Raw genomic sequence first — 14,514 nt, forward strand, 5'->3', positions numbered from 1 at the left:
CAGTTCATGATGAACAGATGTCTACACTAAGAAAAACAGCAGCAATAAAAATACATTGCAGCCGGTACTGAGGTACCTGGGGGATAGAGTTGAACAAATACACGGGTCTGAGCTGATTCAGATGCCTCCTTGTTTTGGCAAAAGATGCAAAAGAAAGAGCAGGCATGAAGACCAAGGGCCCATATTCAAGCAGAATCAGGTTAGGGAGGTAAAATTACAACATAATTGTATCTCGAGCCATTTGCAGACATCAAACCATCCCTGACACTGTTCAGGATCAAGCCAGTGTTGCCATTACTAGTTATTTGTGTTACTACAGTACTTACGTATACACCAGGAATTTATTGTAGTGTCTTACATAAATGCAGAAAACAACAAAAAAGTTCTGATGGACTTGCAGTAAAAGTAAACTGTACTTAGGCACTGAAAAACAAGAGAGGACCAGACCAGGATTACAAGCACAATGCTAACAGCCTAAAAATTGTCATCTTTGTCATCACAGCAGAGGAGAATTAGAGAGAGGACAGGCAGTGAATGTTCACAAAGCCTGAGGGACAGCAGAGGAAAAGCAATGAAAAGTATCTGCTTCAAAACTTGGCTTGTTGCTGTCAAAAGCTGATATAATGCATGGGTCAAGTAGGAGCTGGAAATCTGTATCTTGGGAGTAAATGAGAAACAATAGTTTGGGCAAGATCAGATTGACACTGAGAGCAGTCAAGTTTACATTGGATGAGATAAAAGAAGATGAAGCTAACAAAGATAAAAATGACAAGGCTAATAAGACGCCAAGAGGGATGATGTGGTCAAAGGCAATCATCTTCACCACTGCTCTCCTCATGGCTGTGAGCAAAAGGAAGATTCATAGGTCAAGGCCAACAAAGGGCATGTACATAATGAAGGGGCAGTCAAGACTCTATGAGGGCTGTAACTATCTGAGCAGATAGGATGCTTCTGCACAGAAAGAGTCTGCCAGTCTTTGGTATGTTGTACGTAATGATATGGAAAGAACTGTCCTAGATAAAGATACCCCAGTGATGGCAAGGTATTTTGGTTAAAATTGATGTTATATAAATTGCCAGTTTTAATCAGAACTGAAGTCTGCAAGCAAGAACTTTTATGTGGATGAACTATTCCTGTTTTGGTTTTCATGTATAGTTTTTAGTTATTTCTCTAAAGAAAATTTGAAAACTATTAGTTGGTTGTCACTAAGATGTGTTTATTTGCAACTAAGTAAAGCTTTAGCCTTATGTTTTGTACTTTTTTTTCCTGGTTCAGAAGATAAATTCCAATATGCATAATTCAATCAGTTCTATAGTTTGATATAGATTGACTGAGATTCTAAATAATTGCACTGTATTACTTTAGAATGTGATGAATGGTGTATTTCTTTCTACTAGATTATAATTTTCTTTTTAATATTTTCTCTACTAATATGACTGGAAACAAAACACAGCAATGGTGTATAAGCACACAAGATTTAAATTCTTTCTTATTAGTAAATAAAATTTTAGCGTGCTGGACCCATAAGTAAGAGGTATATCAAAGAATTTTTTACACCTAAAATTCTTTCTGATCATCATATCCTTCAAGATCTTCACAATACAAAATCTTATCTTCTCTTGCCATGTTTGTTATTAATGGAATTAAAATCTTAAAATGTCCTGCTTTTTCAGAATTAAATCAGTTTTTCAGCTTCAAATGAAGGTAGGTAGAATTTCTCAAGGAGATGCTTTTTCCTATAAAAGAGGAGAACAAAATGTAAGAAGTATGTATGTTTCTTTATTCTTCCAAAGTATTTTTATGGTCCAAAGCTCTTTCTCTGGAAAACAGAGGCAGTATGAGAATCTGCGCTCTGAAGTTTCTGTTTGCAAGCTGTAAAAGGTTGCTCTTAATGATACTTGCAAAACATTAGCAAAAACATATTAGTCTATAATGGGCTGGAAATAAATGAGGAAGACACTGGACAGTTAATGTTAATTTCTTCAGTTCATGAAGACATGTGCGTGCATGTTGCTTTTAATAACTGCAGGTGATGCATTAGGTTCATGTCAACAAGCCTTAAGATAGAGGTTGAAAAGGCTTTGTTTCTGAGATTAAGAATGTTATTGTTGTCCAACATGTCATTTGTTTTTCATCTACTAATCTTAAAATGAAAAAATGCTGCTTATCTCTTGGGAATCTTCTACCTGAGAAGGAAGAGAGCACAGAACTGACAGAAGATCCAGGAATGGTCGTTTAACATGTCTAAGAATGAGACTCAAATAGGAACATACTGCAAGAAATGAATTGGTTTCCTCTAGAGTGATAAAAGAGACTATTAGAAGTCCTTGCAATATTTGCTTGGCTTCTTTCTTCCACAACCACTGTAGTTTTTAGTAACATGAAGATAAAGCCTTTATGATTCTGATGGTATACTCTTGCTTTTATAATATCCTTTTTCTGAAAGGTTTGGGAAGGCTGTCTTGAGACTCAATGGGCACAAAGTTGGTGCAACTGGATAGATGAAGATTCCAATCTGGGAACAGTTAGTCTTAAAACCACAGCGACTGTTGCAAAATTTTGTTGACTACAAATGGCTCACCTACGTTAACATTGCAGTTGGCACTAGGTGTGCACTTTTGAAGTTAATCTCCTGGTTATCCCCACTTAGCCTTCTTTGGTTTGCAGAGCACACAAGCCAGGTTTCTTTTGGATGAAACTAAGCCAAAAGATGCATTCAGGAACTTGTGCTCCCACCACTACTGGGCATGCAACCTACAGAACTAGCCTGAAGCTAGTCCAAAGTCAAGTCTCCTGAAATGCACATTGTGGACACTGGGTCCCCAGTGCTACCTCTTCCACTCTACAGAGCCGTCCCTGTTGCACAACACAATGTAGGTACAGTCCAAATCCTGTTGACTAAGGAACTGCTGATTCTTCAAAGTGCAGTCTTGTAACAGTACCCAAAGAGCTTGTAAGAGAAGAGAGCATTCCCATGGCAAATGATATCCCATTTGATTTAGCTTCGTCTCTTTCTAAAGAGTAGAAGTACCCTGGGGAAGATACCCAAAATGAAGTTGCTATGAGCAAGCAGCCTGCAGCTTAGGAGAATGGGTTGCTTCAGGGAAAAATTTCAGCTGCATAGCCATATTTGAACCCCTGGCTGAGAAAATGGCCCTGCTCACATTCAGATTCATGTGAATCTGAGTTTTATAGCCTGTTGATCTCAGAGGGCTGGAAAGAAGCCAAGGGAATTAGAGGACTAAATGACATTTCCCTTGTTTAGTTTGCAGCCAGTGGTCTAGTTGGGGATACTGAACATTAAGGAAGATCCTTGGAGGTCTAGAAAAGATGAGACTGAGAAAAGTGCCAGGCAGAAATCTTCTGTGAGAAGGACTTGATTTGAGATGGACGGTATTTTTTTTCTGAGATACTACTTCAGTAAGAGGCAGAAGATGAAGAACTCTCTCCTGATTCCCAAGAGCTCAAGCAGCAAAAAGTGGTCATAGTTGTCAAGCTTGCTGTTCAATGTACGTGGTGTATGTCTGTGTCAGTTGGCTTCTGTTCACTTTCTTATCCATAGAGAACACTACTGATCACTGCCCAGAAATACCGACATCTCATGCTCCACCACTACCCAAGCCTAAGCCTAAATCTAAAAAAGCTCCGCTACCACCAAAAAATGCTAGTGCTGCTTCCACCACCACCAGCCATAAGAGTAACGAAGCACCTCATGCTAAAAAAAAGGGAAAGGCTCTTGCTAAGCAGCCTCCTCTCCCACCGCCCAAGCCAACAGGTCACAGTGCAAATCGAGAAGCTGGTGAGTACTGCACAGGCAGCGCCAGCGCCGGTGGGTGCATGTGCATGGGGGTGCTTGGCTTGGTCTTAGGAGAACTTCTGCCTGTGCACATAGCGGCCTTACTGAAGAGCATGCCAGGGTTGTTTTTAGTTAGCTTCCCACTGAGCTCTGGTTCTGCTGTCTGCAAACACCACAGGCAGTGGACAAATCCCTTTGCTGTTTAGTGAATGTATGCACTTCCCAGATCAAGTGTGAATGCTGGCAAAAAAATGACCCAGAGAACTGCTGGAGAATCAGCAGGGGAAAAGGTGACTTCTGAAACCAAACGTATGACTTGCCCCAAAGTAAAACTACCTTGGTATTGCCTTCTGCTTCTGGTAGCGTTCTGCTGGAAATATCTGCTGTTCTGACAAGAATTAAAAGATCTCAGAGAGATAAAAGATAAAACCATGAAGACATCTTTAAAGACTGTTGAGTAGCAGTTGTTTTAGCTAAAAACCAAAACAAAACAAAAACAAAAAACCAAAACACAGACAACTCATTAGAAATGGCCAGGCTTCCCTGAGCTGGTTGATGGCTTACAGTGATTCTAAATACACATTGGAAATTGAAAATGTCCATCATTGGGCACAAGCAGACGTGCTTATCACTACACTTTCAAACCAAAATTCAGCAGTGATGGACTGCTTAAATTAAATTATTAAATTAAATTAAATATTACAGGTAGCTGTTCTTAAGGTACTAAACTTGAGTTTGAATGGTTGTAATTTAGATAATGATTGAAATGAAAACATCCAAATATCATTTGAACACAAGCAGTATTATGATGAATGGACTGTGTATATGCATCAGCCAATTTATACAAGCGTTGTGTTCTCAGTCCTCTGTCAGTCTTTCAAAATGCTTCAGTCCCTCCAGTTTTCTCTCCAAGTATACCTCTTCATAGGCTGTACATTTTGGCACATTTTGTATTTGAAGCACACAGAAGAGGACTGTTTGAAAATATTGCAAGAGTGCTAGAATTACAATTAAAACTTTGCCATAAAATATCCATTAATTTGGTATTAACTGTCCCTACTACCTCAGACAACCACAAGAATAAATATTTTGAGAACCCAGAATTTGCTGCCTGTGTTTCACCTTCACCTGGAAAACTCAGTTCTTCCCAGGTGAAGGACCCTTATTACAGCATACCTTTCAGAAATAAAACAACCCATCACATAAAGAAATGTTTAGACCAATGGTTGGTGACAAGCTCTTGGGTGTCTCAGTTCTTAAGTTAAAATACATTCAAATTCCAGAAATGTCTTCTAAAAGCCTTGCTGAAATTTTATGCAATGCTTGAGACCGTATTAGAAAATATATTAATAGATCCTTTATATAAAATAGTACATATTCCACCAGTAATTTTTTTCCAACATTAAGTACATTGTGTTCATTTGAAGTAGGGCAATGCTTAATAAATAGAGCTGCTTGGGAGCAGTATTTAGCATGAGGGGTTTATCAAATTCCAATGAAAGTGAACACATGATGCAGCCAGTGATCCAGTCCTGTGAAGAGAAATATGAGTAACAATTGAGCCGTTGCTCTCCTGAGGGCACCACAGCAGGTTTCCAAATTGAAACTGGAGTTGGGAGAAGGGGACTTAAACATAGGCATGGACATCTGCCAAAAGGCAAATAACAGCCGTGAAATTTTTCATTTAATCAAAATTCAAATCTCCTGCTGAAAAAGAGGCATGACAAAAAATTGTCAGCCAGCCCAGTCAAAAGCAACAACGGCAATAGCACTTTTGACCTACGTGAGAGTGTATGGGGGATTTTTCCCGGGAGAAATCTGTCAAGTTTCTGTATCTGATTGCAGGTTCAGAAAGGGTCTGAGAATAACGTAGCTTTTTTTCAATGGAAATCTCTTCTGATATTTTCCCAGCGACAATTACAGTGCAGCTGTATATTTGTATTATGCGGAGTTCTTCAGTGCAAGCATGTAACTTGTTCTGTTGACCTCCAGCCTATGTTTAAGTGCTTTGCTGGATCAGAACCAGAGCCCTTTCATACTACCATCCACTTACTCAGTAAGGTTTCTGCTAAATAGTATTCAGATTGGAGCTACCATCTATTTCTGCTGCAATTACAGACTGGTGCCTATAGCGTTTCTTTGCTTCCCTTTGATTTGCTGTTATGTCAGTGTTTTGTAGTAGATGTGGATGATTAGTGCAGTATTGGTAGATTCTGTGCTGTGCCCTTTACACTCACCTTGCAGCCCAAAAAGGGACAGTAATTTGCCTGAAGTCATGAGTTTCTGCAGATTTTTCCAGATGTACTGAAAGCCCCACAGCACTATAAATGTTTATAAACCGTAACATGCAGCTACAGAAGAGAACAGTATAACATGTCTTCTGAATTATTTTCCATCTTCTTTGAGACTGAGAACAGTCTCGCTGTAAAAGCTATTTTTATATCCTGAGCTTATTATGGCCAGTATCTGTATTTTGATTCTATCCTAATCTGCTGGAGTTTTGTTTTTGTTTAAATGCTTATAAGTAAAGCAGGCCTTTCAGCAGATTTCTATTACAGCTCTCTGTTTTACTCAGTAAGCTTAGCCGCAAGGCTGCCATGTAGCTTTATAATGTTTTCATTTGTTCTCTTGAGGTTAATGTATTTTTACTACAGCAGAAGTGTTTGAGTTGGATGCATTTTGATGAAAGGGACTGAATCGTTAAGATGATTGTCATTTTTATTGCTTTTTAAATGAAAGTCAGAAGTCTGAAGCTCCCAGTCCAGATGATGGGTACATCAACACAGCAATCAAAAATGTGACTGGAATGCACATGAGGATGCAGGCTAGCTGAAATCTCTTGCAAACTTGTGCATTGATATATATACGCTTCAGTATAGTAAGTATCCCAGGATTAAACAGCAACATCACTGCCCAGCTTGTATAGCTAGTGTCAAAACCTTGTTTTGCTACGTTTTCAAAGCTACCTGAGTTGGTCACTGGTAAGACAAAGACCTCCAGGACGTACAGGAGGCCTTCAGTGCCTTCTCCCTTCTGGAGACCATTTGTGCAGACTGAAATCAGTGGCTTCTGTGTCTGTTTTATGGACATGCACAGATGGACCTGAAGGTACATCTTGTTTTGCTGTCCTCTGCTGCTTAACTGTGAGCAGACCACTTCCAATAATGTCGTAACCTAATGGTCCTGAGCTGTTCATTGAAAAGCATGAGGGAAATCATCATGTTCTCCTACTGCTCAGACCAAAAATTCACATAATAAAAAAGTCAGGCAGTTTTCTCTGCCTGGTAGCAAATTTTTTTTAACTAGGACACTAGATGCATGTAGAAAAAAGTAGTGGACTTTATAGATGATGTACAGAAAAGCTGGAATGAGCCAATGGCAGAATGCCAGAATCAAACTCTCACCTGTTTCAAAGGCTGATCCCCCTGCACTGTTCTTGGGCAAATATTCATCGTTTCAGTTTTTCCCACCTCTAAAACTGAAATTTGGACTGCAACATTTACTCTTCTCAAGCACATGGACAAAAGACTGTAGAAGTATCAAGTGTAATTTTTTTTTTTTTAATATCAGCACAAGTCAACTCATGCGGAAAGAACAGCGCAAAAGTCATATAGTTGCACGACTGTAAAATGCTTTTTCTTTTCTTATTTTAGCTAGTTCTTCTCATGCAAAAAAACCACCAGTCTCCAAGTCCTCTTCATCACCATCTCCTTCGTCCACATCATCTCATCCCAAAGCCTCTAAGGAGACTTCCAGCAAATTGGGCACATCAGGGACTCCCAGGGGCAAGAAAAAACCTGGGAAACAGTCAGCCCCACGAACGGTGCCAGATGGGGCTGCTGCTTCCCCCTCAGGTGCCACAGCCAACAGGCTGGAAGTGAAGGCAGAAAAACCTGAGCCTGAGCAACCTTCCATAGTAATTTCCGAAACGGAGGATGCAGACCAACCAAGCAAGCTCGTTGTCCCCCCTCCTCCCACCGCTGCCCCTCCTCCACCTCCACTTCCACCTCCTTTTCCTGCTGCAGTCGCTCAGCCCGCTGGCTCCTCAGATGCCCAGGGTGTCTCAGATGGCTGTGTGGCAGGGCTCTCTGTCCCCGGGTCAGATACTAAACCTCTGCTCCAGACTGAGCATGGCACGGACGAGAGCCTGAGTAGTACAGCCCTGAACAACAGTCCAGATGCTGGTGGAGAAGACACAAGAAGGTAAGATGCTATGGCTGTCATGGGCAAATGGTAAGACCCACAGCTAAGAAAGTCATATTTCTTTACCTAATGGACACTGTATGTGTGTGGAGATCTCTTCTGTTCCTTCTGCTGACAGGTGATAGATAGTTTGTGTTGCATCACAGTGCAATTTGTTCCTTGACAATGTCTTTGAGCCATTCATCCGCAGTACCTCATGTTTCCCCAGAAGCTCATTGCTCGTAACTTGTCTCCTACATCACTGCATGGCTTGATGTGACCACTGCAATCAGCAGTTCAGCTAGTAGCTGATAACACTTATTTCTCTCTCATAAAGGCATAAAAGAAATTATGCCCAGTTACGGTGGGGGTTTACTTTTTTTGTGGATATCATTAAATATCTCACTGCTAAAGCTCTCAATGCAATAGCTGAACTTACTTGCAGACTTGAAAATGACAGTTTCAGGCTTTGGTTAGTAGGTGCTTGGTCTGTCACTGCTTAATAGCTTGTCTAAGTCTCAGATACTATAAAATCTAGTCCAGAGCAAGGTGATAATTACATTTTTCTAAGCAAAATAGTCAGCAGCAAAAAAAGAAACTGGCTTATTTATCTGCTTTTTCCCTGCCATGAGAACCAGCATCTTTCATAAAAAGCCAAGAAGGTTTAGTTTAGATGCCAGTGGCCTCGAGATTTTCCTTTAAATTTTTGCTGGTATGTTTGTGCCAGTGTTACATTCATGTGCTCCTTCTCCCCTTGCCCTTACCCTTCATCCACACCACAGATTCTTCTAGGGCAGAGACCACTCTTCTGCTGATTTCCATGCTCATCAGTGATGGACATTAACATTTTGGACTCAATAGCAATAAAACTGTATTTACAATAAATAGAGTTAGGCTTCCAGAACAGAAAGCATTCCCAACTTTATGAACTGTTTTTCTCTTCTTAGTAGCTTTTATGTGCTATTGGTTGCTTCCCACAAGAAACAAAAAATAATTAGGATTTTTCTTTATACAGGCTTTGCAGCACATAATTCCAGATTGTTTGCATCTTTTTTCCTAACATACATATATACAGATATGTACACACATGCACATACTTTATATAAGTTTTATATATGCATATTTTTTTGAAAGAGAAATTAGTTTGAAGAACAGAACTTTTATTTTCATACTTGCTTATACAGTCTGTCTCCCATTTGTTTTCTGTGCTGCTTGCACACTATGTCTGCTTATGAATTAACAGCTTGGCTTCCAGAGAAGACCAAGAAGAGGAGGCGCCTGACCAGGCAGACTCTGAACTGATGGAGGAGGCTTCTGATGCTGCGGCCCCTCCTGAGAGTGAAAGTAGCAGAGAGAGCCACAGCAGCGACTCGGACTCTGATGGGCCAATACTGTACACAGATGATGATGACGACGACGATGATGATGATAATGCAAGTGCTGAAAGTAAGCATCCCACTGAGAAGTTGCAGGCTACCTTTTGCACATTGCATTATGTGAGCATGCCTGACCCATGCTAGGTCAAAGTAAAGAGAGGAGGGTATGGGTACATGGGATGATTTTAGATTATTTAATATTTCCCAGTTACTGAGAAATGAGTGTTCTGCTTCTCCTTTCCTAGACAATTATGACCAGAAACCTACTGGGAAGGTAAGAGGAGCAGGTTCAGGAGAACATGAGGACATGAGAACAAGGCTTCCACGTTAGGGCATCAGTGAGCCATTGATTTGGCTCAGCCATGTCATGAACCTCTACCTTTAAAGCACCAGTGTAGCTTTCAACTGAATTGCACTAGAGATCCTCTACCTGGCTGTGGTAGATGACAGAGGAAGTCCCTCAGTCAGCAGCTTCACTGTCTCAAAGTCATTTGTTCCTCTTTGATCAGGATGTTTTAAGCACTGGAGCACCTTAGTAGACAGAGCAGATCACAGTGGATTACCTCCAAGCTTACAGCTTTGAAATTTCACCTGGGGTGATGGCTGTATCATCACCAGATATAATTTGGCAGGAGTCCTTGCTGCTGCTGAAAGGGGTTTTCCTGCCCACTCTCCACCTAATCCCTGCTCCCAGCTGTTCCTTTTTTCTCTTAGGCCAGCGCTCATATTTGGTTTTGCAGCACTGACTGTTGTTGAGCTGACTTGCAATCGAGTCAGTTCCCAGATCCAGCTCACCCGCTGGCTGCACCTTTGCTGGGGCAAAGGAGGTGGCAACTACAGGCTGTCAGTGGTAGAGAGGAGGGCAAGCCTGCCCCTACCACCTGTGGGGTGGCCTTGTGTCAGAATAAAATTACCATTGAACCATGGCTTCAGAGCCTTGCATGGAGCCGATCAGGAGGAGGTATTTCACTGTGCTTAGTGAAGAAGGCCTGAACACAAAAGTGCTGCGTACCAAGGGAGGGTGAGGGAAAATGTTTTGGTTTTTTTTCCCTTGGGCACTGGTGCAGCAGAAGGTGAAGTGCCAGCTAGCTCAAGAGGCTGAAGTCTTCTGTGGTTCTGCCTTTGGTTTGAATATGATCCAAAGTGGTAGCAACCAAAAATTCATGTATTCAGACAGCAGCACAGTGTATCATGAGAAGTGAGCTGGGAGACTGTGGCCTTGCCAAACTGCCCTGTGTGGTGAAAACCTGCTGACCTGCTGTAACCCCCTCAGTCAGAATATCAAGATGCAAGGGAAGGACTAAAGGCTATGAAAAATACTCTTCCTTCCACAGCTGGCTGAAGCTAATGCTGGCAAAATTGCATGGCCCTTGTCCCTACTGTGTCTGTTTTATAGACAAACAGATTGCTTCAGTGCCTGGGTGTTCCTGCCTAGGTTACTTTACAAGCACTCAGGGCGCTTTTCAAAACTGTGATTTTTGGTTTAATTAAGAAATCAGTTAAAGATGAAAAGCACTATACAAGAACTAAGTGGTATTAGATTGAAAAAAAAAGTTGAAATAATGAGGGAAATTATGACAGAATGAGACTAAACCATTTAAGGCTGAAGAAAAAAGAAAAAAGCAGCAGGTTGTTAAATACACCAAGCAGACAAATAAACCAACCTGTAATGTATCAGACTTCAAAGACACTTGAATGTAGGTTTGTCACTTTTCTCCTATCACTTCACAGATGACAAGTGATGTTTGTAAAGCTCCTTTATCAGTTTGGCTAGCAGCTTTTTCATCTGAGCCTTTCAGCTTTCTATTGTTCTAAACTGAGCTAAAACTATTTTTCTTTTGATGTTAATTAAAATTCCTCTCCTGCATGTGGGAACAAGGCTGCTTTGGGGAGGTATTAAAGTTTTTACTCAGAGTTTGTTTCTGTAACCTAAGCATGAATGAATGAAATCTACCCTCCTCCTCCTTTCCTCAGGCACTTTGGCAAGTAAAATTCGTCGTAGGGATACTCTTGCTATCAAACTTGGCAACAGACCATCTAAGAAAGAATTAGAAGACAAAAACATCTTGCAGCGTACATCTGAAGAGGAGAGGCAGGAAATCAGACATCAGATTGGAACGAAGCTAGTGAGGTATCAGTCACAGAGTAAATGTGGCTTCACTGGGTGGAGGTGGAGGAAGGGAATCACTGGGTTCACATTTTAAATGCAGCCCGATGTGCAGTGCAGGGTCGTCATGCTACAACTACCCAGAAAACAGCATTTTTGTTTCTCACAGAACCTTAAAATGTCAGTAATTAATTTTTGTTCTGCAAGAAACAAATCTGAGAGCTTCTGGGATTTTGGGTTCTTTGGTTTATAAAATTAAAAAACAAAAAAGACAGAAAAAAGAGGAAGAGAATGAGAGTGACTCCAGAATAATCAATGTCATCATTCAAGTATTTCCCACCTTGGTTAGCAAGGACTTGCAGTTATGTATCCCCATCTTGGACGGAATAGTACTTCCTGACACAAAGAGCATGCCTGTGCGTATTTCTCCCTTCTGGCCCCCCCCATCCTCCTCTAACTCCTTCACTATTCTTGTGCTGATTCCAGCAAAAGAAATGGAGGGAGGCTGACTTTGTAGGTCAGTGTTTAGTGTTTTACTGTGCACACCTCTGCAGCATATCTTTCTCATGCAGTTTAACTGCTATGGGATATATGTTACTTTCTCTTCCTGGATTCGAAAACATTGCATAAAAAAGATGAATTTTCACTTGCATTTTTACAAGCTTTTTTCAAAAAAAATCCTCATAAATGTCAATTTTGGCTTTCATGATCTCTGAGAACAGACTACAACATGTCTGGATTTTCCCAGGCCTGTGCTTGTTTCTCTTGTGCTCAGAAATGTTGTCCAGATAGATTTGGAGGATGTCCTGTGTTTGTTGGAGATTTGCAGATATTGAGTACTCCCCAGTACTGTTCCACTACAGAGTGCGGCATCCCCGCATCAGCACTTAGAAGATGAGCTGAGTTGCTCTAGGAACTAGGTGGCTGGCTAAGTCATTTGTGTTGTCCCTTGACCATAGGAGTGATACATCTATTCTATAGAGCCCAAGGGTCATTTTGCTTCTGCTAATAAAGCAGCGTGGTTGTTATCACTGCTCTCCTGACCAAATCCCGGCTCTGGTGATCACACCTTGCTTGTTGGTGCTCTCTCAGGGGATGAACTGCAGAAGCTGCTCCAGTCCCCATCCTGAGCTCCTTGTGCAGGGCCATCGCTAGTTCTGCCGGGAAGCTCCATGCTCCCCACACAGCTCTGCTTTGGTGGCAGGAGACAACATCCGTGCCTGTCAGGGTTGTACTCGTGCCTGAAATCACAATCAAGTTTGACACCAGTTGCTTAAAAACTCCTGGCATGGTGGTCAGCACCCAGCAGCGTCAAGGTCGGGTGGGAAACCTGTTCCCACAGCTCAGTCAGGGTCAGGTCAGGTCCCAGGGACACGGACATCCTGCAGCAGGGACTGGTAACCTGTGGTAAACCTGCTGCTCCTGCCCACCAAAGCTGTCAGTCCAAGCATGGTTTGAATCACGTGGGTTTCACAAGGCTGAAGATCATCCATAGTGACTGTGTGAGGTTTGCTGTCTTTAAGACATCTGCAAAATAAATTGTAGGGCTGAAATTTTTCTTGCTCCTTTTCTCAAGTGAACTTGTTTAGTAAACATAGAGACAATATCAACTACGTTCTCCACTATACAAACCGGAAAATTAGTATCTTAGTTTGGTTTGTGGTTGGTTTTTGTTTGGTTGGTTTGGTTTTTTTTCTTTTAATGGCAGTTGTTATATGCAGGTAACTAAGTAAAATTAAGTTCCAGTTAAAACTCCCAATTGTATCGTACGTACAAATCAGTGGGGAATGTACAGCCTATATTGGGTTTTGTTTTGGTTTGTTTGGCTTTTTGTTTTGTTTGTTTGCTTGTTTTTAAAGAATAGGATTTGTATTTAAAATATCTGAGAAAAGGTTTATGAACTCTTTCATAAAATTATACCTGTAAATGAGGAATCTAAATTTGCTGGTACGACTTCTGTAATATTATTCAAGTATCAGTTATTTATGTGTTTGAGTGGCAATAGTACTTCTTTTAAGACAAATGGACACTTGGTACTGAGGTTACATTCATGGTTATTATAACTGTGTCTGGAAATTACCTGTGTTGGTGCATACCTCTGCTGACAAAAAATAGCATGGCCATATGAGAAACACCTTTTAAAATGTATTACTAGTCATAATGTGTTCTTTGGATCTGGTTTTAAATCAGTCACATACTTTGTTCTCACAGGAGACTTAGCCAGAGGCCTACAACTGAAGAGCTAGAGCAAAGAAATATCCTGAAGCGTAAGTATTTTATCCAGATTTCAGCTAGTATTTACTTAGAAAGTGAACATATGTTGTATTCATATGGAAGCCTATCCTTGTTGCTTTAGTGTTAGAGCCATAACTGGGAGAAATTATGTGCTAGAAAGTAACATGCCAACACTGTATCTATATACTAACCTGTAATGTTAGCTGTGAAAATCAGATATATTCAACATGCCAAATTTTGCTTGTCACAATCCCTGTTCTTGAAGCTGGTCCCAAAGACCAGGAATGATGTAGATACCCCTTAGAAGTTAAACTTTGCGTAATTTTTATGAGGAGGAAGAGGGAATATCAGTAGGAGTCAGAGCTGTGATAAAGGGCAGAGGTTGGAAGGTGGAGTAGAAAGAGGAAACGTGAAGTGTTCAGGGGAAAGTGAATAGGTATATGCCAGCCACTTCTGCATGCTGGCTGTCATATCCACTTCTGACATCTTCTGTACTGAAACTTGCATGACACATTCTCAGTGAATATCCTCCCATTGATTAAATCCTTTGTCAGTATCCTTCTTGAAAAATTTAAGTCTATAATTCAAATAGTCAGGGGCAGAGGAATGAAGTACATTGGGTGGTTTACCCTTTATACCTGTTCTCCCATTTACTTATGTTTGTTTTGTTCATAGGCTGACAAACACTTCAGAACAGGCATTTTTGTCTTCCTGTATGAATCTTTTTGTAATATGTGTGTTACCTAAACTACTACTACCTAAACTACACTGTAACAGTTGCCATGCCCTTTTCCTCTAGCCCTGTCTTCCTTCTGCAA

The 14,514-nt window shown here is 40.9% G+C and overlaps 1 protein-coding gene across 3 annotated transcripts in view; it reads left to right on the forward strand.

Moving 5' to 3' along the window:
* Nucleotides 1-14,514, forward strand: part of PHACTR2 (phosphatase and actin regulator 2) — a 141,553-nt gene that overhangs the window by 108,418 nt on the left and 18,621 nt on the right. For 2 of the 3 annotated variants that reach the window (XM_065631191.1, XM_065631192.1), the window contains exons 5-9: nucleotides 3,563-3,799; nucleotides 7,450-7,999; nucleotides 9,222-9,424; nucleotides 11,329-11,485; nucleotides 13,673-13,728. In XM_065631191.1, the coding sequence (XP_065487263.1) occupies nucleotides 3,563-3,799; nucleotides 7,450-7,999; nucleotides 9,222-9,424; nucleotides 11,329-11,485; nucleotides 13,673-13,728 (1,203 nt within the window). The remainder of the gene's footprint in view (nucleotides 1-3,562; nucleotides 3,800-7,449; nucleotides 8,000-9,221; nucleotides 9,425-11,328; nucleotides 11,486-13,672; nucleotides 13,729-14,514) is intronic. The other variant, XM_065631193.1, reaches the window with a different exon arrangement.

Source organism: Caloenas nicobarica, chromosome 3 (assembly GCF_036013445.1).
Source record: "Caloenas nicobarica isolate bCalNic1 chromosome 3, bCalNic1.hap1, whole genome shotgun sequence".
Taxonomy (NCBI): domain Eukaryota; kingdom Metazoa; phylum Chordata; class Aves; order Columbiformes; family Columbidae; genus Caloenas; species Caloenas nicobarica.